This window comes from Protomyctophum bolini (genome assembly GCF_963924005.1).
Source record: "Protomyctophum bolini genome assembly, chromosome: 5".
Taxonomy (NCBI): domain Eukaryota; kingdom Metazoa; phylum Chordata; class Actinopteri; order Myctophiformes; family Myctophidae; genus Protomyctophum; species Protomyctophum bolini.
Window position 1 is genome coordinate 17042542 of NC_137866.1, and position 25898 is coordinate 17068439.

At 42.1% G+C, this 25898-nt stretch overlaps 1 protein-coding gene and 1 pseudogene across 2 annotated transcripts; both read right to left on the bottom strand.

Moving 5' to 3' along the window:
- Nucleotides 1-191: 191 nt before the first annotated feature.
- Nucleotides 192-13082, bottom strand: LOC308316106 (RNA-binding protein 39-like; annotated as a pseudogene). The gene is made up of 16 exons (XR_013966201.1): nt 12897-13082; nt 10763-10819; nt 10459-10529; nt 8572-8621; nt 7618-7833; nt 6987-7034; nt 5821-5938; nt 5027-5179; nt 4411-4548; nt 4097-4162; nt 3642-3846; nt 2340-2429; nt 2059-2149; nt 1850-1955; nt 1647-1725; nt 192-1203 (listed from the first exon to the last, which is right to left on the bottom strand). The product of XR_013966201.1 is annotated as an RNA-binding protein 39-like (transcript).
- A 4140-nt stretch (nt 13083-17222) lies between these two features.
- LOC308314975 (ammonium transporter Rh type B-like) lies at nt 17223-24733 on the bottom strand (the record flags this gene model as incomplete). The annotated part of the gene is made up of 5 exons (XM_080762799.1): nt 17223-17703; nt 21177-21539; nt 22013-22118; nt 22460-22760; nt 24533-24733. The coding sequence occupies 5 exons, from the start codon at nt 24731-24733 to the stop codon at nt 17223-17225; spliced, it is 1452 nt and encodes a 483-aa protein (XP_080618925.1).
- Nucleotides 24734-25898: the final 1165 nt, after the last annotated feature.

A 25898-nucleotide genomic window follows, 5' to 3' on the forward strand; every position in this document is an offset into this window, starting at 1 on the left:
TTTCAAATGTATACAAATCTCTAAGCTTCAAATGGATTGTAGAGCTATTTGCCTCCGAGATGTAGTACAGTATGTAAAGGTGTTAAACTGGAAATACTCCAGTAAAGTAAGAAATAAAATAAAAATTATACTCTACTAAATAGTTATTTTACACCTCTGGAAATGACAATTCACATGAAGGACACCAACGCTTGTATACGAGACTTTTATTACAAATTACATATCGATATCGACTCCAGTTGTGATAAAACTTCCAAGGAGAAAATTACTCAAATGAATTACTAACAAAATGTGACTTCTAGCTTTCTGCACTCAAGCTTATTTGTACAAGAATATTGAAATCATAGTTTCCTGCAGATGGGGGGGGGAGCACCTGTAATTTTGGTTTTGTGATTCGTAGTGTTGAAGCTCATTGACATGACAAGCAACCAGGAAAACAGGTCTCAAACTGTCGACAGTCAATATTTAATGTAACATCTTGCTTAAAATTGACAGTACAAAAATATATTAGACAAAACAAATATTGTTTCCTGCTGTGCATAAATCTCAATGTCTCGGTTTTCCTGCAAACTCTGATGGGACTTAATTTGAGTGGGCCACACAATTTGATTAAGAGACCTCATACAAAACAAAAAGATGACAATTAAAATGCTTTATTTGCACAGAGATCTTTTTATAAACAGATTCCATTAAAAAACAAAAAAAATGCTCTGGGAACAATGCCGGGCCTTCCTTTCCACTCAATGCAACTGCCTCAATAAATCCTAAACAAAACAATATAAAACAAGCTAATGGCTGTTGTAAAGGCAGCTACTGAAGAAGCCTGTTTATGTAATAATGGGTTTTCAAACGGTACCGAGATGATTCCTATGAACCAGTCTCTCTGTGGTACCGTCTTTCATGGACGACCCCCCCCCCCCACAACCCCCCCCCCAAAAAACTGAAATTGAAATACAATTTAGAACCTGCCTAAAGTCTCTGTAGCACAACAGGAGCAACTGATAATTACTTCACAGCCACTGTTCAAAGATTTCAATGTATGAAAACAAATGTATGTACATTCATCTACTAGATCCGGTATACCTGGCACCACAGGTACGACCTATCGGCGTGACGGCATTAAAAGCTGCTTTGCCGTTACCGAGTCGGGGAAAAGGTTGTGGTACGTCGGGAGGGGAACGTATGCAGCAGTAATCATTTTCCCTAAGAGAAGAAAGGGAAGAAGAATGAAAAGGGGCCCACATTGCATCTTCCAACAACATACAATATAATACAAGACACAAATCTTGAACTAATTATGCCGATACAACCAAAGTGCTTGTATGTGCTTATCACTTGATGAGAGTTAATTTACACACCATTCTTTTGGTAAAGAATAACTTTATTGAATAAACAAACTCAATATGCTGATACACTCAATCTTGATAGATCTTCGTCAGGTCAGTATACTGACCAGTATTTCGATTCAGTATTCAGCAAGTTATGGGCATCAGAATAAGTATCAGCTTTTATTACTTTGTAAACCAATACTTAGTTGACCAAGGTCAGCTCGGTACAGATTAATAACACATGGTGGATTAATGCCACTGGCTGCACAGCCATCCTGGCCACTAGTTTTTATTTGTAATCAAATCAAGAATACATACCTGCAAACCAGCGGCCATGAAGTGCATTTACAGCGGCCATTGCGGTTGGTATTGAGGGACATTTCACATATACATTCCCCTGTACGAGAAAGAAAAGGGCAAGAAATTAGCATGGTCTTCTTCTGAGTGGTAACGCGAGTGAATTTTGCTAACCCAACATGCCCCAAGAACCAGTTATTTCCCCTCCCCTCCACTCCACTCACTTGGGCAGAGTTCCTGTCCACATAAATGTGAACGATTCCACCGTGTTTGTTGCATTCCTCAGTGACATCATCTTTGATGTCAGTATCCCAGCCAGGTAGATTCTCTCTGGAAAACAATACGTTTTATCAGTCAAAACACTGGTAATCTGTGATCTACGCCTCTCCAAAAATCAATGATTTATGGCTTTCCACTGTTGGGCAGTACTTACGACTGTGGGTTGAACATGTTGGACAGCTGCAGACAGTGCGTGGCCAGAGGCTGTGCTGGCAGGTTCATGGCTTGGACAGGGGTTGGAGCAGCTGGAGAGTTAGTCATCAGTTACATTGTTATACCCCACCAGAACGTGCTCTATAATAAATAATCTCCCACCAGAACGTGCTCTATAATAAATAATCCGTCACTTGAGAATATTACAACGAGCTACTGAATAAACATTACAAGGAGCTACTGAATAAACATAAAACAAATTGATGTAGTCTAGTATCTAACCTTGAGCTTGAGCTGGCATGGATCCAAATGGCATGGAGCCACTCATCTGGAGGGCCTGTTGGGCCGCTGCGGGGATCTTCAATCCAGTTCCTACACAGACAGAGAGAGAGACCACATTTATTTTTTATTCTAACCAAATTCACGACTACATGATGTTGACAACGCCAAGCTGCTAGGGTTGGGTATAAGTTGTCAAACTGGAAGCAAGTAGTTGAATTAGAAACAATTTAATGTGTGCACTTCAGTTCTCAGGAATAAATCAGACTAGTAAACCGTAGCAACCACTTCCAGTCCGTCCATCTGACAGACCAGACCTTTGTAAGCTAGCCTGTGAGCATCATAATATAAAACTGGTGGTGATAGTTTGGTCTGCCGAGCAGAGAATGCCAAAAACAAAGTTAGTGTTCTACATTTTCGGTATATTTCACTAAAAGGAAAAGATTGAAGCAAAGTGCAAAATTAAAAGACTAAAGTATTAAAAACATGCATGACAAAACATCCACAAGTGCAAAGTTTTGGTCAGAGAATTAGCCCTTCGCTAAGTCCCACCTCAGCCCGTTCTTGGCCAATACCACGTTAGCAACGGTTACCAAGTAAGGATCCTGGTCAAGCTTTCAATGCGGGTCAAAAATGGTTAAGCGGTGTCAATAAATATATTTGCTGTAGCATGTGTGGACCTCAGAAAGAGGGTTTGTTTTCTTACCTTGTTATGAGCAAACTAGTCCATTCCATGAATTATTTCGCTCCGTTGTGCAGTTTAATAGTAAATAAAATAACAAGGTAAGAAAAACCCTCTTTCTGAGGTCCACACATGCTACAGCAAATATATTTATTGACACCGCTTAACCGTTTTTGACCCGCATTGAAAGCTTGACCAGAATCCTTAGTAACCGTCGCTAACGTGGTATTGGCCAGAAATGGGCTGAGGTGGGACTCAGCGAAGGGCTAGTTGCCCACCCAGACAACGAAACAGCACCACCTGCTGCCATGGCTGGAGATCACACTGTATGTCAAGCTCAGTAAAGTTATCAACAAGCTCGTAGATATCTTTGGTAAAGACATTTGGTGTTGAAGGAAAAAGGCAGGAAAAGTACAAAGAAAAATCTGAAAAAAGTAGACTTTACTTTAGCGTTTTTATATAATATATAATAAATTGTGCATTGTTGAAATTTTGCAGCAGTTCATTATTTTTGCTCCCGATCGGATTCAGATCATTTGAAAATGACGCGATCGCCCCCTCGATTTCCGATCACGGGATCGGATCAACCCTAGCAAAAACTGTAAAGTGTGCACATGGCTCACCCTCTGCCAGGCGGGCCATGAGCTGCAGTCGTCCCGTGGTGCCCAGGTCGATGCCAGTCCTCTCCAGCTCGTCGTTGTCCAGGAAGGAGCTGGCGGTGGAGGCATCCGTACGCTCCGTCACATTGCCCACCTTCATGGGCCTTCCGGCCAGCTCAAAGCCGTTCAGCTGCTCCAGGGCCTTCTTCGCACACTCCGCGTCTGCAAACTGTCAACACCAGACAAAAAGAATATAATGTCCCCGTCCGTCCCACCACAAACAAGAAAAGGATCCTACGTGTAGCAGACAAATCTCATCTCGTAAAATATAGGCGGAAACCTTGTATGTCCAAGAACATAATGTGTTGTGCACCAGTGGATCCACAAGGTTTCTGCCTGACAACAATGATATTAAATGTATATGATGTTCCGTGTAATTGCAATTCTGTAACATAAGTGTAGACACTAGACATGCATACCGATATAAAGCCATATCCTTTAGATCGTCCAGTTTCACTGTCCATCATCAGCTGGATACCTTCAATCTATGGATGAAAAATGTAAAGAATGTCATAACATAACATGGAACAATGAGAGTAGCAACTCTTGCTTTCAAAAAAGCCAAATCCTTAACACTGCTTGTGAATAACTAACCCCCAGAATAAGGATGCTGGGGGTTCAAGTGGTTAAACAAAAGTGTCATTGTAGGATTTAAGCATATTTTCATTGAGATAACGTTGCGCGCAATCATTGATCCTGTAATTTTCTTCATCTCATCCCTGCACACACCCACCTTTCCAAAAGGTTCAAAGATCCCTCTGAGCATGTCCTCTGTGATGTTGAAGTGCAGCGAGCCCACGTAAAGCCTCATGGGCCCCGCGCTGCCCTTCTGCAGGTTGTTGGCCAGGGCTGCAGCTCGGTTCTTCTCTGCCTGAGACAGAGAGAGAGAGGGGGAGAGAGAGAGAGAGAGAGAGAGAGTGGGAGGAAGCAACACAGGGCTAAATAAACTGAAAGGACTGGAAAGGTTTGTGTTTGTCTAAGTCCTAAATGTGCGATTTTGTAGGATGAAAATAGCCAATCTACAAACTCACGAGTCACATGCGTTGAACTTGTGAGCTGGTAGGTCTGCTATTTTCAGCAAATGTTCCCCCCAGAATAGGAGTTCAAGTGTAACATCTACGGTAACTATCTAACATCCTAAACGGCTATAAAACCTGTTTTGCATTCTCCCTGTCTGCATTTCCTAATTTTAAAACAAAGATTATAATGTAATGTTATTTTTCACATCCATAAAAAGCTAATCCAGTTTCTACCTAGGCAATAAAGAGGTGGTGTGTGCATGTAGCTAGTTGTACAGTGTGTGTGTGTAGGTGTAAAGGTGTAACGTCCAACCATATACATACATGTACCTGAGAGGCCTGGACGATGATGGGGACTCCCAGCAGCCTCTGTCCAGTCAGACCGATGGCCAGCGGCACCGACGTGGCCTCCAGGAACTCGATGTACGCGATGCCCTTCGACCTCCGAGAGTTCCTGTCCGAGATCATCCTCACGTCTCTCACCTGGAGGAACAAGAGCAGCGAAGGTGAATTAAGACCTTTCAGAGTACATAGACAGTGATTAAAACAGATTCCACAAATGCCTTCTAGACCAGTAGTTCTTTCAAGCTTTTCTTAAAAAATAGCAGATGTACAAACTCGCAGAGCGGCACGAAGTGACTCGCTGTGAGCTTGTATATCTTCTATTTTTTTTAAATAGCCATCGCTAAAATCTAAAGCACAGATGCTTTTAATGGGTCAAAAGCATAGGCTGCAACTATCGAGGTCCCTGCTTCATCTCTCGAGTCTCTCAGCTAACAGGTCCTGAAAAACTACTTGTAGTACAACTTAAAAAATAAAACTGCTGACAAACACGCTTGCCAGTCGCATTTTAACGTTTATATCTGCCATTTTCCGTTCTCTTTTTACTTATTTTACTAAAAGCGATAATTTTATACTAATCGAATAATAATAATAATAACTTGGATTTATATAGCGCCTTTCAAGAAACCCAAGGACGCTTGATGTTAGTCTGCCTCAAACGTTACTCTTTTACCTGCTTTTTACTAACACTAACATTACAAACATGAATAAATGTACTGGTTTGAATTGAACTGTTGCAACTTGCATGGCCAGAGCTAGAAGAGCTGCAAACAACAACGTACCTTTCCCACCGCAGAGAAGAAATCCTCCAGGTCTCGTGGTCTGATTCTTGCAGCGAGCTGCATGCAGAAGACTGTGCGGGCATCTCTCTCCTCCGGTGTTAAATTGTCAATTGGTTGTCTGAAAGAAACAAACGACCAAATTACTACCAGGGTCCACGAGGCCTCTCTCTTTTAACAAAGACAGGCGACCCACAAGATTGCGCGACATGTTGCGAGCTTGTACATGGGCTATTTTCGCCTAACATTCACAGATAGAATAGGGACGCTAGGGGGTTCAAGCATAGAGGTATAGACGAATCCAGGAACGGGTCTCATGGTCTTACGTATTTCCTGTAGGCGGACTCAACGTAGGTGCGGGTTTAAACTCTCACCTCTTCTACTATAGTGAACGGCAGAGTGACTGATGTTAGTCTGCCTCAAACGTTACTCTTTTACCTGCTAACACTAACATTACAAACATGCCCAGAACATCGGGATGAACCTGTGTAGTTTATGGCTGCCCAAACAGTAGTGGCAACATAAATAAAATAAAATAAAAATATTTTTTTATTTTTATGTTGCCACTACTTTTGGAGCAGCCATAAACTACACAGGTTCATCCCGATGTTCTGGGCATCTTTGTAATGTTAGCGTTAGTAAAAAGCAGGTAAAAGAGTAACGTTTGAGGCAGACTTAACATCAGTCACTGTCGTTCACTATAGTAGAAGAGGTGCGCCTGGTGAGCTACGTCGAGTCTGCCTACAGGAAATACGTAAGCTGCGACCATGAGACCCGTTCCTGGATTCGTCTATATATAAACTAGAGAGCGGACTGCTCTGCCCCCAGCTATTCATTTCAATGAAAGTTGCTCAGTGGCGTTTGAAGCACCCGAAAGAACGCCCTACTTGCTCAATTGCTTGATTAGGGCACCTAAAATGCGGAAGTGCTAAATGCTAATCTCCCTGAACGCGCCTGAATCGATTCATGAACGAGTGCTCCATGTTAAACCCCAGCTGCACACTCTTTTGTGCATGGACTTCACATGCCTGCAGTTCTAGCTTTGGCCACACCGGGGGCTTAGGTTCAAGTGATTAACACACAGCTTAACGCATGCTATGTCAAACTGAATATTCATGGCCATTGTTCAGTACAGTTCCAAAAATGCCAATGAAATGCATGTATCTCACCTTATTGGACTCTTGTCTTTTCTGAAGGGGCTTCTGGAACGTTTGCGGCTGGAAGAAGATTTGTTTCATGTCAATACTAGAGATACTAAAGCATGAACATTCACACACATGATATATTACCGTTTCCCCAACACAGAATAGACTAATCTTAAAACATTCTGGCAGAATCTCCAGATTATTTTTTTGTAAATGAATTGATTCCCATCAAACAAGTGCTACGCAAAAGTAGCAAATTAACTACTACTAACTAACTATTAGAACTTGCCTAAATAATAACTACATTGGATCCACTGGAACACAAGTTCACGTTTCCATTTCTTAATAACAGTTTTGGACGTATAATATTTTCACCCACCGGCGACAGTGGTGGTAGTCAACAGTACAAAGCGATAATTATGCCTTCTACACCTTCTATACTTGCAAACTGGAACCGGGTTGACTGTACTTTCTGCCAAAAATATGCCCGATCTCCGATCTACAAGCTCACAAAGCATTGCGAACTTGTAGATCTGCCTATGTTCCCCCAGAACGTGGCTCCTGGGGTTCGAGTAGTTAAAAGGGTCAAATAATAATGACTACATGATGTGATGGGCCATCATCGTAAATCGTGTAAAGGCCAACATGAACATACAAGGGGCTCCTGCGTGCTTTGTAGCGCCCGGGACGCTCCTTGCTACGGGAGCGGCTACGGTGGGCTTCTTTGCTGTGGCCTTCCTTGCTGTGGCGCTCTTTGCTGCGGCTCCGCTTTTTGTGCGGACTCTTGCTTCTCCTGCGGCTCTTCTTCCTGTCCCTGCTGCGGCTTCTTCTCTTGGTCGGGCCAGGACTCCTACTCCGACTCTTCTTTTTCCTGGAACAAGCAGTCCGTTATTAAGACGGTCAGTTTTACCAGAAGGAAAATTGGCTTTGTTTTATTCGGTGCACAATGCCGGTTACATTTTCTTCAAGCCACTCAATCCAGGAAAGCATCCGTGTCATTTTAGATATAAGGTTTTCAGAAAACAGTATTTAAAAGAAGGCATTTGTTGAATCGACCTCAGGTCAAATGGGTTGTTCATTTTGTCTGGAGACGAAGTCACGAGTCACGACACAACATAAATTAGACAACATACAAGCGTATCTGCTTGCACAACTGGGATATCATTTTAACAATATTTTAAATTTACAACTCGTTTAGAAAATGTGACATTGTTCTACACAAGTGACACACACACAAACACACACACACACGCAACAAAAACATACAGAGAAAGAAACAAACATTCACACAAACAATAAATATCGTTAAGCAGTGGTTCTCGAAGTGCTGTCCCGGGCCCCCAAGGTGTCCTTCGGGGAGGTTCCAGGGGCCCCCCAGCAAAGGTAGAAACATAGAATCACAACCAATTTAGCCATTTGTGTTGGCTATTCAAACATAGAAGATCCACAATCTCACAGCGCGAGAAGAGCATATCTGCCATTTTTTGTAAATATATATATATATTTTTTAACATAACACTCATCTTCTGGGGGTCCCTGGAACAAAACATTTTAAAGATGGGGGTCCTGGTCCAAATACATATATCAAAAAGACCAAATGTGAACTCACTTCTTGCTGCGCTCTTCATGTCCGTTGGCATGAGAGGACTTGATGTCATCCTAACAAGGTTGATAGAAGCACATCGTGAGGACGAAGTGGATACATTTCAAGTGGTGATGGTAAAGGGGGTTGGGGGAGGAGGGCGGGACAAGAGAAAATGCACAATACATTACAATTAATACTCAATTCACACAAAACTGTCCCCCCCCCACCTAGGTTCCCTTCCTACCCCAGTCTCTACATTAAACTACAGTGTTGAGTAACTCAATGCTACCAAACAAAGTCATGATTTTTTTTATGGGAAGAAGAGCAATCCAACATTAGCACCACTTTTCAGTTAAGCTTTAATCATTATTTTGGCCACCTTCCTTCCTCCCTCTTTCCCCCCCACTTCCCCGGCTTCTAAAAATGTCGTACCAATACCACTATCTGTGCCTATAAGCTGTGCCCCGTGAGGCCACACATTGGGGGCGCACGGCCACTAAAAGAGATCCTGTGTGTGGTTGACGTTCAATCCAGTGATCTTCACCCATTTTCGTTCTTGGACTGTAAGGGCTTCGATGCCACCTCTGTCACACATCTCGCCCTGAAGCAAACAGGGATTCACACTGCTTAGTAAGGTCGACTCCCAAAATTTGTAAAAAGAAATAAAATAAAAAAAGTGAAAAGAAAAATCCAGTCTAGTTCAGCCACATTTTTTTTTAACTACGGTATTTTTCTGCCATCTGTTGTCAAAGTCAATTGATGTTTATCAATGTAGGCATTTCATTCAAACAGGAAAGTGATGTGCTTACTGAAAAGAATCTTAACTTTACAAATGAGATGGAAGCTGAATAGTTGCATTTACCAACAACCAGGTAAGAAATGTCTCTTGGTGTTCATGTTGCATGCAAAGTCAAGATGCGGATTTAACAAGTCTGACAGCAATTATAGTTGACCAAGGCAAAGAGGCAGTATTCATATTTCATATCCAAAAGCATTTGATCTCCATTCACCGTTATGTGGCTTAGATTTCTGACATTGCTCTCTTGTCAGCATAACAAAGAAGCTACAATTGCTGTCAGTACACTTTTGGCACATATATAAGATAATAAATAATCCCATATCGCTTCATGTTTAATTACATGGTGGTAGTTTTTTAAAACTACTGCAATATGACACATATGACATTTAGTGTAGTTTAAAGTCTTGTACGACAAGAGGAATGGTATGTCATTCAAATGTTTTTGATAAGACAAAAGAGAGCAATGTGATGCAGGCTACATACAATAACATTCACTGACCAGGCTGACGGAGCCATGTAATAACGGACTAACAAGGACGCAGGGCTGGGCCATATGCCTTTCAAATTAATACCACCATTATGTCACATTAATGATATATACATAATTATGGAGAAAAAAAGGTTAACACGGTAGCAGATCTACAAGCTCACAACACGCCGCGATTCAACATGTTGTGAGCTTGTAGATTGGCTTAGTTTCACTAATTTGGTTATGCCACCATTGTACAATACAGGGTTAAGTGGTTCAAATCAAACTAATGGACTTAGTTGATTATGAAAAATCTATTTAAATGTTTCATGTCGATTCGTTGGTATATACAAGAAAATAAGTTGTGAACAAAACAAATATATTGATATATTTCTGGTTAATTGCCCAGCCCTAACAGTGCGCCTTTAAAATGCACATTGTGCTATGCACATTTATACATGTGAATACTGCCTCCTTTGCAAGAGAGGTACAATGCGCTCATCAATCATCCATTGGCATTCACCTTGTTGCAACTTAAATAGGTGATTGTAATGTTTCAAAAAAAAACTTGAGCCTCTTTTCTTTTTTAAGCCCTAACAGGGGAACCACAGTACATCAACACATTGCGCAATAACTACCTTACTTTTTTTCACAGTTCACACTGGAATCAAAGGTGAATTCATGGTAGTAGAGGTGAGATATCATTAGGCAAGTCTATAAAAAGAGATAGATGGGGTTTTATTCATAATTCTGTATATATATATTGCGTTTAGAAAGAGTCAACACACTTACTAACACCACATCATTGAATGCACTATTGTTCGGTAAAGGAAAACTATCATAGCAAGCAGTAGTAGTACAAAGGTCTGAACTTTGTGTTCTGTCTATTGTGTCTAACAGGTTAACACAGTGAAGCAAGGCCTGGACGGTGTCACCTGGCAACCCACCTTGTGGTATGGAGCCTCCAGCATGGCTTCGATGTCTAAATCCTCATTCATTTTGTCCTGTAAAGAAAAGAAACAAAACAAAGATAACATTTAATACTTTAACCAATTGTCTTGAACCCTGAAGGGGCGGCAGTGGCTCAGGGGTAGAGTTGCGGGAACCGCAAGGTTCCCAGTTCGATCCCAGGCTCCCCCAGAGTTAGTGTCGAAGTGTCCTTGAGCAAGACCATTAGACTCAATAACTAACATACTGTATGTCCCAGACTCCCTCTCCAGAGTTTATGTCATGTGCAGGATGTAATAATTTGCATACACATTGAGGCTTAATTTAATCGATAGTTTTTTTTTTATATATATATTTTTTTCAAAGTTAAATACTTTCACGCTTATACCATTGTGCCAGTGATCACCAATGTTGGCACCCGTACCTATAGTTGCCTACCCCTAGTTTGACTTGGTAGTAAACTGGACCCAAGTGGCTCTGTAGTCTGTACAGCAGTGGTTCTCAGCCCTTTAGGGGGGGGGGGGTTAACAAATTATTTAGGGTGGTTCCCAGACAATTAGCCTAATGTGTTCTCACTCAGTAAACAAACCAACATACAGTCATACAGCATAACACCTCATCTACACCGGCAAGGAACGAGGTTTCAGAGTCTCTGACGGCGATATCTCTCGAAAAACTGTCCTGAACCAATCGATCAAATCGAATAGGAAGGTTGTGTTTACATTTGTGCTGTGGCACAGCTACAATAGCTCACCAGTCTCGCATTGATCCTGCCTCTAACGTCCGCATATCGCTGGGATCTCATCTCTGCCTGAGAGACCAGATGGGAAGCAGGAGGAACTCACTGCTGCCACAATGAAAAACATGTATTCTAATGAGATTTCATCGCTGGCAGTGTAGATGAGGTGTGACTGTAGGGCGTAGGCTATACATGGTATCTGGCTTGCACATTTCTAAAGTTACAATTTAAGGACTTTTAAGACCCGTTTAACACCTCAGTTGTGTCAAAAGTAATCAATAAACGGTCAAATAGTATCTAAGAACGAGGTAAAATCCCTGAAAACGGCTATCTACAAGCTCACGCGAGGCATGGTGAACTGTTTTCAGATTTGTTATCAGGGTTCCCCACCAGTTATAGGTTATTGGGGGAGGGGGTGGGGGTCCAAGTTCAAATTAGCTCTGGTCCATAGCTCTAATGCGTTGCATTTCAACACATTAGAGCTATGGACCAGAGCTAAATTAAAATATGTTTATGGGGGGGGGGGGCAGCCTGAAAAGGTTGAGAATTACTGTTCTACACAGGTCTCTACACCAAAAATAAGTGATCTTGAAGCTCACACCTTGCCCTGTCTCGTGTAAATCTTCCATTTTTAGCCAAGTCAAGGCATGTTTTAATCATGGCCGACTGTTCCTTCCTCCTATCCCCGGAGGGCACCTATAGAATATAAACAGCATGTCACCAACTTAATTTAACTCACTCACAGCCAGGGGCACAAAGAAAACGTTACACGTGAACCCTCTGAGTTAAACTGAGATATATATTTCACGGTAATGGTTAATGTCTGGCTCTCCATTCAACACAACATTGAATCCGACCACAGGGTCCCTGCGTGGGGCCTGTTTCCCCTCGAGAGACCTCGGTGATTAAATTTACGCGTCTGTCGCCACAATCTGTGTTTATTTATTATAGTTCACGTTGTTATTATTATTATAACAATAATCAGGACATCTTATAGCCATCTGACTTTGAATAATATCTTAACCTGCTCTACGAGATGCAAAATGTCACCCGCTTTTACCAAACAACAAAACAAACAAACATTACACGGAAGGAGACGCACTCATAAACACTAAAACATTAGCAAGTTGTCGACGTTATAAACACGTTATTAACCGGAGATCTACTTTATTAAGATCATCGTCTATTTCTACTGCAACTGAACAGAGAGAGGATTAATAATAACCAGCTATAATTACGTTGAGACGTCGTGGTGATTGATACAGCCAACATTAGCACCACCAGCTAGCATTTTAAAATAGCACCGATGCTAGCTTTAGCTACAAATGCTCAGGATAGTTAGCTTAGCCAACAACAGCAGTTGTAAGGTAAACTAAACACTACTCAGTGCTCACCTTTAATGTGAAAACGAATAGAGTCAAAAAAGGAATTGGGATAGTATTCTCGTCTCGCTGTCCTCCCGTCGACGCGTCGTGTATTGTATTTCCACTGTTTCTTCTCTCTCTCACATGCTAATGTTGCTAGTTGATAGCCATCCATCCATCCGTGATGAGCTGAGCTCGAGCGTGCTGCTGTTCTGTTTCTGGCCAAGCTTCGAAATGGCGCTCCTTCACGCGAGAGAACAGGAGACCTTTTTTTGAAGACCTGGTTTAGCTCGAATTAACGGCTATTTATCGCCATCTAGCGGCGACTAGAATCGAATGTCTGTCAAATAAAGTTGAATTCCTTTTACCTTTATCACAAATAGAAAATATTCTATCCTGAAAATAATTATATCCTGGTATGATAATGCTAACACACACACACACACACACACACACACACACACACACACACACACACACACACACACACACACACACACACTGATTGATTGATTGAAATATGTATTAATATTAATATAAGTAATATAGAATTACAGTACATTTCAAGCACAAACTCAATACAAAGACTGTTAACTGTGAGTGGACGTGTTTACAAGAGGGTCCACCTTGTTCAATTCATCAAAACATTTAGAGACGTACAAATAGACACTTCTATATACCGGTAGTCAAAGAACAGAACAGGAATTCATCATAAAGGAGGTAAAAAGGGAAAAGAAACAATAGTGAGCGGAAAAAGGGGTGGGCGGGATTCAGATTTTACGGGGGCCCGTTTCGAATTGCAGCTGTCCATAGGTGCCCTTTGATGCTGTACTCTGTCGTCGACAGAGTACAGCATCTTGCATAGTTTTAAGGGCCTTTGAGGTGCTGTGGTACCAGGAGGTGCATGCATAGTCAAAGAAACCTTGTACGAGGGCTCCTGTTAAGGTCTTCAAGGTGTTTTTGTTGACCAGTGAGGAGATCCTGTACACACACACACACACACACACACACACGTATATATATATGAGAGAGAGAGAGAGAGAGTCTGGTAATCAGAAATTCACTGATTTGCCTCCCAGCGAAGTGTCACCCCTTAACCCCTACCTGCGCTCATAGTAGACTGTCTGAGTATAGTCATCAGCTGGGTGAAGCTGAAACTGAATTTCCCCCTACAAATAAAAAATCAAATACAAAAACAGCCTGCCCCTGCATGGCCCAAAACCCAGTTTCAGCTGGCCCAGGTCTAGGGCCATGGGTTTCAGGCCCACAGCTCAATTACGCCTTCCCCTGCCCCTTTTCATTCATCCCCCACTACTACCAATAGACCCCCATGCAGAACTGCCATGTGCCTGTCTGTGGAAACATAGAAATACTCTGTTACAGGTAAAAGTCAGAAATTCAAAAGTATTGGTATCAAAATGTACCTCCTCAAGGTTCAAGGTTGTACTTTATTGTTAAATCTTGTGTAAAGGTATATAAGAGTAAAACTTATTTTGGTTTGGCTTCCTTCAGACAATGCAGCAGCACAGATAATAACAGTAGAATAAAAAAAATATTAAAGAAAGGAAGAGAGTGTAAAATAGAGCAAGGAGGGAATAAAATATATTCAAGAGCATCATCAAATGTATGTAGGCTATACATGTGCATTGTGCATATAATCTTGGTATATTAAGATTAAGATATAGCAGCATTTCTCTTTTTCCCACTGGCTTGATTTGATTTGAGCACAGTATAGAGCAATACATTAAAACATGAAAAAAAAGGGAAAGTGCCAGGAGGAGGCAAGAAGCCCTGTGGGCTTATACGAGGCCTCTACCTATATAAAATACAATAAAGACATTATAACAAGATATCAATAATTTCCAGTAGACAGTAGCAGTATATTAAGAAAAATCTACAACATGATTCAAATATACTTGATAATCTAAGACATTGGGACAACCTTCAGTTTGTTCTTAAACAAGTTCAGAGAAGACAGTTGTAAACCAGTAGAATATTTGTCCCAAAGTGTAGTACCTCTGTATCTAATAGAAAACTGACCATGACTAGTACGATAAAGAGGGGGATGGAGGTGAGTAGCCTGTCTAGTGTTGTATTTGTGGACTTGAGAATTAGTTTGAAAGTAATTACTAAAAGGCCCTGGGATGGAGTTGGGTGTATGTTTAAGCTTGTAAGTGTTCATCTGGAAAACAGTAAGTAAATTGAGCATTTTGAAAAGTGGAGCAGAGTGATCAGTCGTTTTGATAAAGTAGCAGTTCTAACAACCAGCCTAGGTAAACTGTGTGAAGAGACATAAGTGCTGGCCAGACCAGACCATATTGCAATAAATGTGGGTAAATCAAGCTAAAATATAAAGTAAGCAAACTGTTTTGATTGACCAGACCACTAATTTGTCTGATGACACCAAGTGATCTAGAAACTTTGTTGGCAATCTAGATTGATGTGTTCTTTCCAGCCGAGTTTCTCATCTACTAAAACTCATGAGAATTTTATAAAGGAGACTTGAGATATCTCAGTATCATTAATAGTGATTTTACAAGTATCTGTACAATATTTTTAGTTTTTTCCACCAAAGAGAATAAAATTAGACCTTTTTGTATTTAAGGATAACTTAGCGTCGTCCTGCCTGAAACTATACCATTTATGGAAACATATTCTCGATCAAATACATAACTCTGAAGCTATTTTAGAATGTGACCTTGGAAACCATTGTAGCCTACTTCATTTTCTTTAACAATATATCATAATTGACTGTATCAAAGGCATTCTATAATTCCAGAAATGTACCCAAGGCAAACCCATTCTTCTATCTCTGGCTTTATGATCAACAAGTTGCAGTAAAGCCATGTAAGAGGAACGTTGCTTTCTGAAGACGTACTGGTGTTCATAAAGGATTTTCTAGATGTGATGAGATACGTTTATATACTAGTTTCTCTAAGACCTTTGAAAAACAGGGCAAGATTGATATTGGGGCGATAGTTTGTAAAGCTTTGTAAAGATTTCGTCATGACCTGCAGCTGATACTTTTAGGTCAGCCATTAATTCCAACACCTCAGGAACACTAGGTGGCGTGAAATGCCCAATAGCAGAAAAGCAACCAGACATGTAAAGTGGGCTTTGCTCAGTCTCCTTAATTTGATTTCACAGTGAGGCACCAACATTGGCAAAAAATATATATTAAAACCACATGAAATGTCATACGGATCGTTTAGAACTTTACTGTCACTCAAAATGTGAAGGGAGTGCAGGGGTTGATTTTTTTCTATTGAGAAGTTGATTGATGATGTTCCAGGTTGAACGGATATTATTAGCAGATTCTTGGAAATTTAGTGTGAAATAGGTATTTTAGCTGTGCGTAGTAGATTCACTGTGTTTTATCAAGGGGTCAAACATCTTAATAAGCGGACAAAGGTCATAGTGCAATTACTGTATATCCTACTGTCTTTAGAAAAGTATAATAAACAGACAGATGAGTGACAGCCATCTTACAGATGATGATAATCTGTTAGTCTTTGATCAGTATAGGGTCTCCCCATCACCCCAGCTTCTTGTTAAACTGAAAATACATTTAAAATTAGAAAAATACAGTTTCAGGTGGGTTGCCAATTTTCAGGCACTCAGAAAAGAGTATGCCCATTTATCAGCTTCATTGGTGGTCCATTTCTTTGTGTCGTCACTTCCAATTTCACTTGTTTATCCTGTGTAGGCCTATACTGTGTGAGTTCTCTTTCCTGATTGGATATAATTGGCGTCCTGATCCAAAAATGTATTTTGCTGCTTGCCCATCGGGCCTGACTCTTTAGTCGACTAGTAATGTACGCACCTTGTTGATACGAGGTCCCGTGTTTGCCTCCCGGCCGAGGCTACACTTGTACCGACAGTGACTCTAAAGCTGCGTTCAGACTTGGATGGTTAGAGCGGTGCGATTATTATTACATACAAAGTCAATGCAAAAACGTTAGTTACGCGAACGGGAGCCGTGCGACCTGGCGCAACACTAACGGGGCGAACTGAGGCAAATATACATGTCTGAACGCACCTTTATAATATAAAGCTGCAGTAGATGACTACTTCTGACTCTTGGTCAGTGTAAATGTGTAGATCAGAGTATTGAGACTATAGTCTCTTGTACATAATACAGTGTGATCACAATGTTATCAATAAAATGTATAAGCTACTCAAAAAAGTTGATGAGATCATTGTTAAGTACCTGACTTGGGGCTCAATTAAGGTATTATCTTATCCTAGTTAACTAAAGCATTATGATCAAATCGAAGGTAAAATACATCATTCATGTTAACATATATACATACAGTATCACTCAGCGGCATAAGGCAGCAGCAGTGACGATGCACATCACATCAGTTTTGTTATAGCAGAATCCTCCGTCGCGACTGTGCTTTTGAAATTAACCGGCGAATCGTAGTCGGGCGGGACGTCGAAAAACAGCTCGTCGTCGAAGCACAGCTCGTCGGGCGGCGACGCCAGGTAGGGCAGCTTGAGCACCAGGCCCGTCAGGACGCCTCCCAGCGCCGACGCGGCTATGGTCGAAGCCACGGCCGCCAGCTGGTAGAGAGCCTGCTCCCGGGCGGTCCTCCCCAAGCCCGCCCGCAGACCGGGGATCAGCTTCTGCAGTTCCAGCAGCTTGGGGTCACCCGCCACGGGCGCTCTGTGACTGAAGATCTCGTACATGCTGGGGCCGTAAACCTCCTCCGAGGCCGTCAGGATGGCGCAGATCCCCGCGGCGCACGATATTAGTCCCGTGAGGCCGTGCAGGTTGTGTATGCCGCACTGGTCCTGGATCCTGGCGCGCCGGGCCAAGAACGGGCTCAGGTACCTGTGTTAAGGATGGGAATTATCGATTAATTAATTCATTGATAACCTTATCGGTCGATAGTTGAAAAGCGGCATTTAAAAAAAAATATATATATCTGAGAATCTTAATTTCCCTCAATGTCTAATCCACATTTTGCTGATATACAGAAAGAATATATAAAGGCATATTATATTCCTTAATCTACGGTAATTTTTATTTGACCATTTGCGATACAGGGCCACGCAATGGCATCTTTGTATGAGGAATATAATGTAATGAAATGTGTCTTGTCTGTCACATCACAGGTAAAAGCAGAGATGTTTCTCCTGCTACCAAGGTGGGGTGGGACCTTAGACTTAGAGTATATATGAATAGAGATGGCAACCGAGTTCTCCTTCCATCCACTTGCATCAAGTTGCTCAAAAGCGCATGAGGCGATTTCACTCCTCCTTCCGGGTAGGAACAGAGTGCATTCTGGGATGGATTCCAATAGTGTTGGGCCCAAACACATGAACGCGCATTTAACCGGCCCACATGTAGTCCGGGAACCAATGGGTGATTTTTGGCTGAACGTGGTTTCGTCAGATAAAGTTTTTTTGTCAACTGATTCTTGTAGCAGAGGGTGCCCAGTGATATCTCTTGGGTATTTTTTAGTTATTTGCCCCTTAATGCCCGAATCCACCCAAAATAGAGTTTTATGGTATTTCACTCAAAATACTTGGTCTAAATGCATCAACTTTGATTTCTACAGTGTTTGTGGAGATGCACAATGTATAAAATGTGTGAGGCATGATTTATTAATGCATATTATTAACCCCTTCATCCCTGAAAACCCCAACATGCCATAAAATATATCTTTTGAGAATGAGATTGTATGCGCAATAATCTGCACCAAACATCCACAAACATTTCCCCAAAAATATCATCATGAGATTTCATTACTTTCTCCAAGATGTATTTATACATGTGGTCGTCACACCAGTTGTCAATGTAGACACAATCTTGCAAGATTTCGAAAAGACCATGATTAAAGGTATTTTACAAGACCATCCCATCTAAAGACCATGGTTAAAGGTATTTTACAAGACCATCCCATCTAAAGACCATGGTTAAAGGTATTTTACAAGACCATCCCATCTAAAGACCTGGTTAAAGGTATTTTACAAGACCATCCCATCTAAAGACCTGGTTAAAGGTATTTTACAAGACCATCCCATCTAAAAACCATGATTAAAGGTATTTTACAAGACCATCCCATCTAAAGACCATGGTTAAAGGTATTTTACAAGACCATCCCATCTAAAGTGAAGATGGTGGAAACAACAGCCAAATCAATTCAAATGATAAACTCCAAAGTGTATGACCTAAATTCTATCTATTCAACAGTACTCCAGTCTAGTGACTGTGATGTTCATGTGAAGGACGCCCTTGCCTATGAGCACCAGTCTTAACTGCCATGTTCACAGAGGATGGAATGCTAATTTATATACCTTTATTGAAAGGATAAGGCCCTTGGGATGCATCATCTCATTTTAGAGGGGGTCCTCAACACTGATGAACAGTACATACAATACATACAGTACACAAACAATACAACAGTACATCCATACAGACAAACAGAACAAAAGCTCTCCCAAAGATAGCCGCTCTCACCCCACTGATTCAACCCATAAATAGATTAAAACAAAAAAAATAAAAAGATTAGAAGCATGAGCACAGTGCTAAAAGATGAGTGAAAATCTATTCTTTAAATACATTGAAATAAGTGATTGATCTGAGTGCAAGTAATTCAGAAGATGTCACCTGAGGTCGGGAGGAATGCTGCTGATGCAGCTGTCACTGCCATTGATGGATCAGACCTTTGGACCATCCAGCTGATGTCAACCACATACCTGTCAGACAGTGATGTCTACCTATCTACTGTGATTACAATATCAGGTCAGTCAGATAAAAAGTCCATGTCCTATCATTATATCTCTTCCAATCAACAATGTTTCTAGCCCAGAAGGCTGTGTTCTTATTTCATTGGAAACAGACTCCATCCAGGTCCCTTTCCAGCTGTACTATGAGGGTCAATGTATTGTCCCCATTATGGCAACACTGACTCCACTCACTGTAGCTACAAACAGCCACCTTTTGAGGTCTGATTTCCACAGTCTCCTCATCTTGTGCTAGGCATTCCAGGCAAGTGCCACCTGGACCTCCCAGCCTACTAGTCTGGGAGAAAAGAATAGCATGCATGTACTTCAAACCAGCTGCACTACCACCAACAGATTAATAAATGCCACAGATGAAAAACAGTCCAAGTCCACACTATTTATCCATAATGTATAAATGATAGATACGGGGTCAGGACAATGAGGCCTTTTCGTGGAGGGGTTAGAATGAAATTTGGACTTAGACTGTTTTTCGTCTGTGGTACAGACAACAGGTAAATGTTGATGGGCATCTTCCACCCGCATGAGACCGAGAGTAGTTTGGATGGAAAAAGACAGATCTATCAGACCACTGAGCCCTACCAATCTACCTAAAGACTTGCCCCAAATGACATTTGTAAAATTATAAAGTGTGTTAATTAAGTATAAGTAATAACTGTAATAAAGTAATACGTGAGTTAATTCATAGGAAAGGAGGTGTGGTGGTATCTAAAAATGCCCTATTCTGAAATCAAATAAATTGTACATGTCCACATTCATGGATAAACACTCTAGAAAGATGACTGATGATTGATGACTTTAGATCTCAAACGATATATTTTATGGGATGTGGGGGTTTGCATTAATTAATAATGCATTCATCATAAATCTAATACTTTGTGCCTATCCACATTCATAAACACATGTAGAAAGCACATTTTATGAATTTAGACCATGAAGTAATTCGCATGAAATACCATAAAACTTTATTTTCAGGGATTTGTTAGTATTTAAGGCATTAAGAGGTTACTTAGCCTGAGCTAACGTGTTAAGTTTCTGGTCTATAGGGGTGGGTCGCAGCTGAGATTTGCGCACGCCCTGATTGGATCTCACCGATCTGTCCGTCAGCCCTGGCCACTCCTCTCCCACCTAGTGAAGCGCTACGTCACATAATTTGGAGCGACACCCACCCGGAAGTGTTGACTCCCACTTCTAGACCAAGGCAGCCAATGCGTTCCTCCAGGCTTTCATTTTTCGCACAGACGAAATGAAAGCCTGGGTATCAAGGCTAGAGGTTACTAAATCTGTCCAAGGGATATCACTGGGCACCCTCTTGAATTTGTGAGTGGTGACCCCAAGCTACAAGAATCAGTTGAGAAAGAAACTTTATCTGACGAAACCACATTCAGCCCCACGGCTCCCGGACTAATGTGCGTTCCTCGGCCACGTGCATCATGCAGACAGCATTAGATTCACAGAAAACCGCCCAATGATAGAACCGCAGAAACTTTAGATTAATTGTTAACTGTTACATTTAATTGAAGAATTTCTTAACGATGAATCAATTAACTGCAGTACCTGTATCCCAGCATGCAGGCGGTGCAGCCCAGCATGCCCAGGGCGTACGCGCCCGCTGGGGATATCATCATGTCCACGGAGGCGCCCACCGTCACCCCGCCGGCCAGCGTCACGTTCTGCACGTCCGCCATGCTGAGCCTGCCGTCGCGGTTCAGCGCGGCGGAGAGGGCGAAGGCGGTGAGCGTGGAGGCGCTGAGCGCGATGAAGGTGTGCAGGATGGCGCGGTGCTGGTCGTCCCCCTTCAGCGCCAGCGCCGAGTTGAAGGAGGGCCAGAACACCCACAGGAACAGGGTGCCCACCACGGACAGGATGTCCGAGCGGTAGCTCGTGCACTCCTTGGCGTGGCCCTCATTCAGACCGGGCCTGTACATAGGGGTGGTATTTTGTCAAGCAGTATCACGATACACGATATTATCACAATACTTTTCAGTACAACAGTACAACCACCTACAAGGTAACAAAAACTGGAGGTTATGCAATAACCCTGGTTAATTAATCAGAGATTTGCGAAGAATACGCATTGAGTCATCTCTGACGATAATAGATCGTCAGAGATGACTCAATGCGTATTCTTCGCAAATGTGCATTCTGTGCATTCTGAAGCAAATAGCGGATAGAAAATTACTGAAAGACAAAGAGTAAGAGACCATTTTAGACCAAAATTATTTTTGGCGAACAAAACTGGCGCTCTACAGAAGTATAAATTAAGGTATAGAACTGCAAATCATAGAATGTGCATTCACTGTATCACAATATGTACGATATCTCTGAAAAGGCATATTGTGCAGACATTGTATCGTCTCAACGATATTTATCATGCTATCGCCCACCCCTACCTGTACAGCACGAACGTCACGCCCAGGCCGAAGTAGCAGGCGAACAGGTGGATCAGGATGGAGCCTCCAGCGTCGTTGATCTTCAGGTACTTCAGCACGGCCCATTCTGTGAAGAATCATCGTTATTATCACAAGTAAAAAAGTGGTTTTGTGCAAAGTGCATAGTTCCCCTCGTGGTATTTTATTCCAAGAAAACAAAGAAAGGGAAGAAGAGGAAAAAGGGGGGGAGGGGGGTTTAGGAAAACAAGAAAGACATTTGAAGCTTGTTCCACATACAAACAGCACACTCGTATAGGGTCTCTCTTATAGCTAATTATACAAACGGCACAGGTCTCTCCTATCCTATTTTGCAATCCAAGTAGGCCTAAGGGGTTTCCAGATGTTTACAAGCTTGTATCACAAACGGCACAACCGTAGGGTCTCTCTTATGTTATCTACAGGGGTAACCTGTGAACGCGAACACGGGCACCTCCAGGAGAGCCATGACCAGCAGCTGAACGGGACTGGTCTTCCCCAGCACGGCGCCAAAGGAGATCAGCACCACGGCGCACGCAAACTCGGCGTTGATGAGGTTGACCACGCCCAGGTGGATCTTGCCGTCCTCCTCGCCTCTGAACTGGAAGTAGCCTTGCACCAGGACGGCCCACTGGGTGGCGAAGGTGGCCGTCAGGAAGTTGAACACGATCCCCCCGAAGCCGTACAGACGGAAGAAGGCCAGCAGGCACCCGAAGCCGAGGAATATCATGACCTGTGTGTCAGAGGTGCAATGGGTCCATGATCGATGTTTTATCGTTTATCGTGGTTTAAAAAAAAGTGAGCTCTTATCATCATACATCATTATTAAGGCTGTCACGATTCTCGATACGAATCGAAATTGAATCGAAATTGACGTTCGATTCAGTGTATCGAAATGACGCACCGTCTCGCGATGTTTTATGTTTTTACTTCCGCGAGCGGCCGGGCCATTCCGCCCATGCGAATGCATGTAGAAAAAAAGAGACGAAAGCCAGCTGTATCGGAGCCGTGCCACACACACAGTCAGTCTCACACACACACACACACACACACACACACACAGAGAAAGAGAGAGAGGAGATGACGTGAGAGAACGAGACCGCTGTTGCGTTTCACATGGCCAGTGCTGTTAGACAGCGACGACGATGATACACGGAAATAAGGCAACACGTCAAATATGGGCCAGCATCTTAGCAGACATCACAAAGAAATCGACTATATTCTAGATTCGTATAGAGAAAATCTCTCAGCTAATTCGCCCCGTGCAAAACAATTAACGCACGGAGTTGCGGTCTGCATAGCTGCAGACATGCGACCACTTTCAATGGTGGAAAACGCTGGCTTTCAATATTTAATGAGAGTTGCAGAACAGCAGAACCACGTTACAAAATGCCATGCAGGTCGCATATGACCACGCGTGTGTTGCCTGGCATGTATGATAAAGTGAGGGCACAAATCACTGAAGGGCTGAGCCATGCAGATCAAATTGCACTAACAACAGATGGGTCTATATACTATTTGTCTTTTTTTCCCTTTCTTTTACTTACTTAGAGCTTAACAAGAATGTTACAAGTCATCTCATCTTAAAGAAACATTAAAAAAATGTTAGGGCATAAAACCCAAAGTTGTTAAACCTTTTATTATTCTCATTCTGATTTGTTATTTATAGAAAATAAATATGACTTATTGGGAAACAAGTGTTTTTCTTTACAAACCAAGATATTGGCCTAAATTATAATGAATATAGCCCTCAATGCTGAAAAAGGAGTTTTTTAAAAAATAGATTGAAAAAATTTAATCGAAGCAAATCGTGAGCTTCAAATCGAAAATTGAATTGAATCGTGGACTAGGCGAATCGTGATAGCGAATCGAACATCGAATCGAATCGTGAGCTGCAAATCGAAAATTGAATTGAATCGTGGACTAGGCGAATCGTGACAGCCCTAACACATTCCGTGCTCAGCCAAACAAATCATCACAAATGAATGATCGGAATGATCCGGCCAATCACATTTGGCGTCTTCACTTTTCTGCCCTCACTTTTGCTCAACCAATCAAATCATCGCTATGGGGTGATCAGTCAAATCTGGTCACAATTGATAAGCTTACAACGAATAGGAATGCTGGGGTTAAAAAAAGTGGCATTTTAAGTTTTAAGCATATTTTGATTATCATATTGCAATTATGTTTGCCACAATAAATGTGACGTGAAATCAGAGCCAGATTTACCACTGGGCTAGGGTGGGCTGCAGCCCAGAGCCCCCCCCCCTTTTCTCCTTTTTTAATGATATGCAATGGTAAAGTATTACAATCCAATTCAAGTGAGATTTGTGTTTAGTCATTGTATATTTAGTTTTAGGGTGTTTTTGCTGCTCCCCCAAAAACATTTCTGCCAAAACAAAAAGCCAATTAAGAGCCTCAAAAATTACTGTTGCCCAGGAGAGGCCTCAACTCTCATAAATCTGGCAATTTCCACATCGTCCCAACAACCCATCCACTACCTACCTGTATGTCAACGAAGAAGGGGTAGTCTCTGTACACGGCGTTGGCCATGGGGTCGGTCTCGTTGCTCTGAAGCTTGGCGTCCGTATGCTCGTCGTACGTGACAAAGGCATAGTAGAGGGCGAGGAAGAGCACCTCTGTGACCAGGACGAACGCGGGTAGCCTCACCCGGAGGCTGGTGGTGGAAGAAGTCTTCCCCTTCATCCCGAGAGCTCTCACAGAAAAACAAACCACATTGCTGTCTTCTTCTCGCCCACCCCGTTTCCGTTATCTCCGCTCACAGCCCACAGATAAGAAAGGTCGAGGGCGTCTGGCTCAGCTTGATCCGTGAAGACAGGAGCAATAGCTATATTGTACTTTGGCCTATCTTGTAAGCCACAGTTCTGACTGAGTGCCGGTCAAAGTAGTTTTGTCACTATAGGGCTATGTCACAACCTGAACCCTGCAGTGGCAATAAAATAAAAATGTCACGCGAAACAAAGGCTGCAGTCTATATACGTACAGCTGACACTAGCATCATCTTTGCAGGTGACAACAAGTCTACATTGTGTTATAGCATGCATATGTATACTCGAGTCATATTCAATATAAATACATGTGCCTTATCTTGCGGATTAATATTGCGTCAGTGAAAACGTGCATATATGAGTTGTTAATACACAGAATAGTGTCATTGTTTTGTTTTTTGTGAGCCACATATACGTGACATGGTTCAAGCAGAACATCTGGAGACAGACTGAGATAAAGAAGCTCTTTCATAGGATCTCAAGGTCTCTTAGATATGGAGAGAAACTGTATGAAACACCTCCCTGTTATTATGGATATAAGTCCCAGAGACATTTTTGTGTTATCCTTTTTGTCTGAATTTCTGATTGTACATCGTGCTGTTTACATTTTTGACTAATAAACAAATCAATCAATCAATCAACCAACCAATCAATCAATCAATCAATCCACTCTGAACATAGATAAAGGAATTGTTCAGGTGGGGGTAGATTCTCTATTTGGACATTATGGCCCCAAAGCCCTCCAAGGAACCCTGGGGGTCCCCAGACCCGTCTTTGAGTATACTATAGTAGCCTATATGTAAGACTGTCACATATTGTAAACTATTTACTAAATGATTTGCCAGGCCAGATATCATCTCTGGCGGGCCAGTTCCTCTTGCCTAACACTCCTCTACACATCACCAAACCTCTTAACCAGATAAATGTTCCCACCAGAATATGGACAGACGCACGCACGCACAGATTAACCCCCACGAGGGTCCCTGGGCCGGTAAATTTCAGAATTCTTATTACATTTTTTATCTTCTTTTTCACATATATTTAGCCCCGAAGGGCCCCTGAGAGCCAAGGACCCCTGGGCC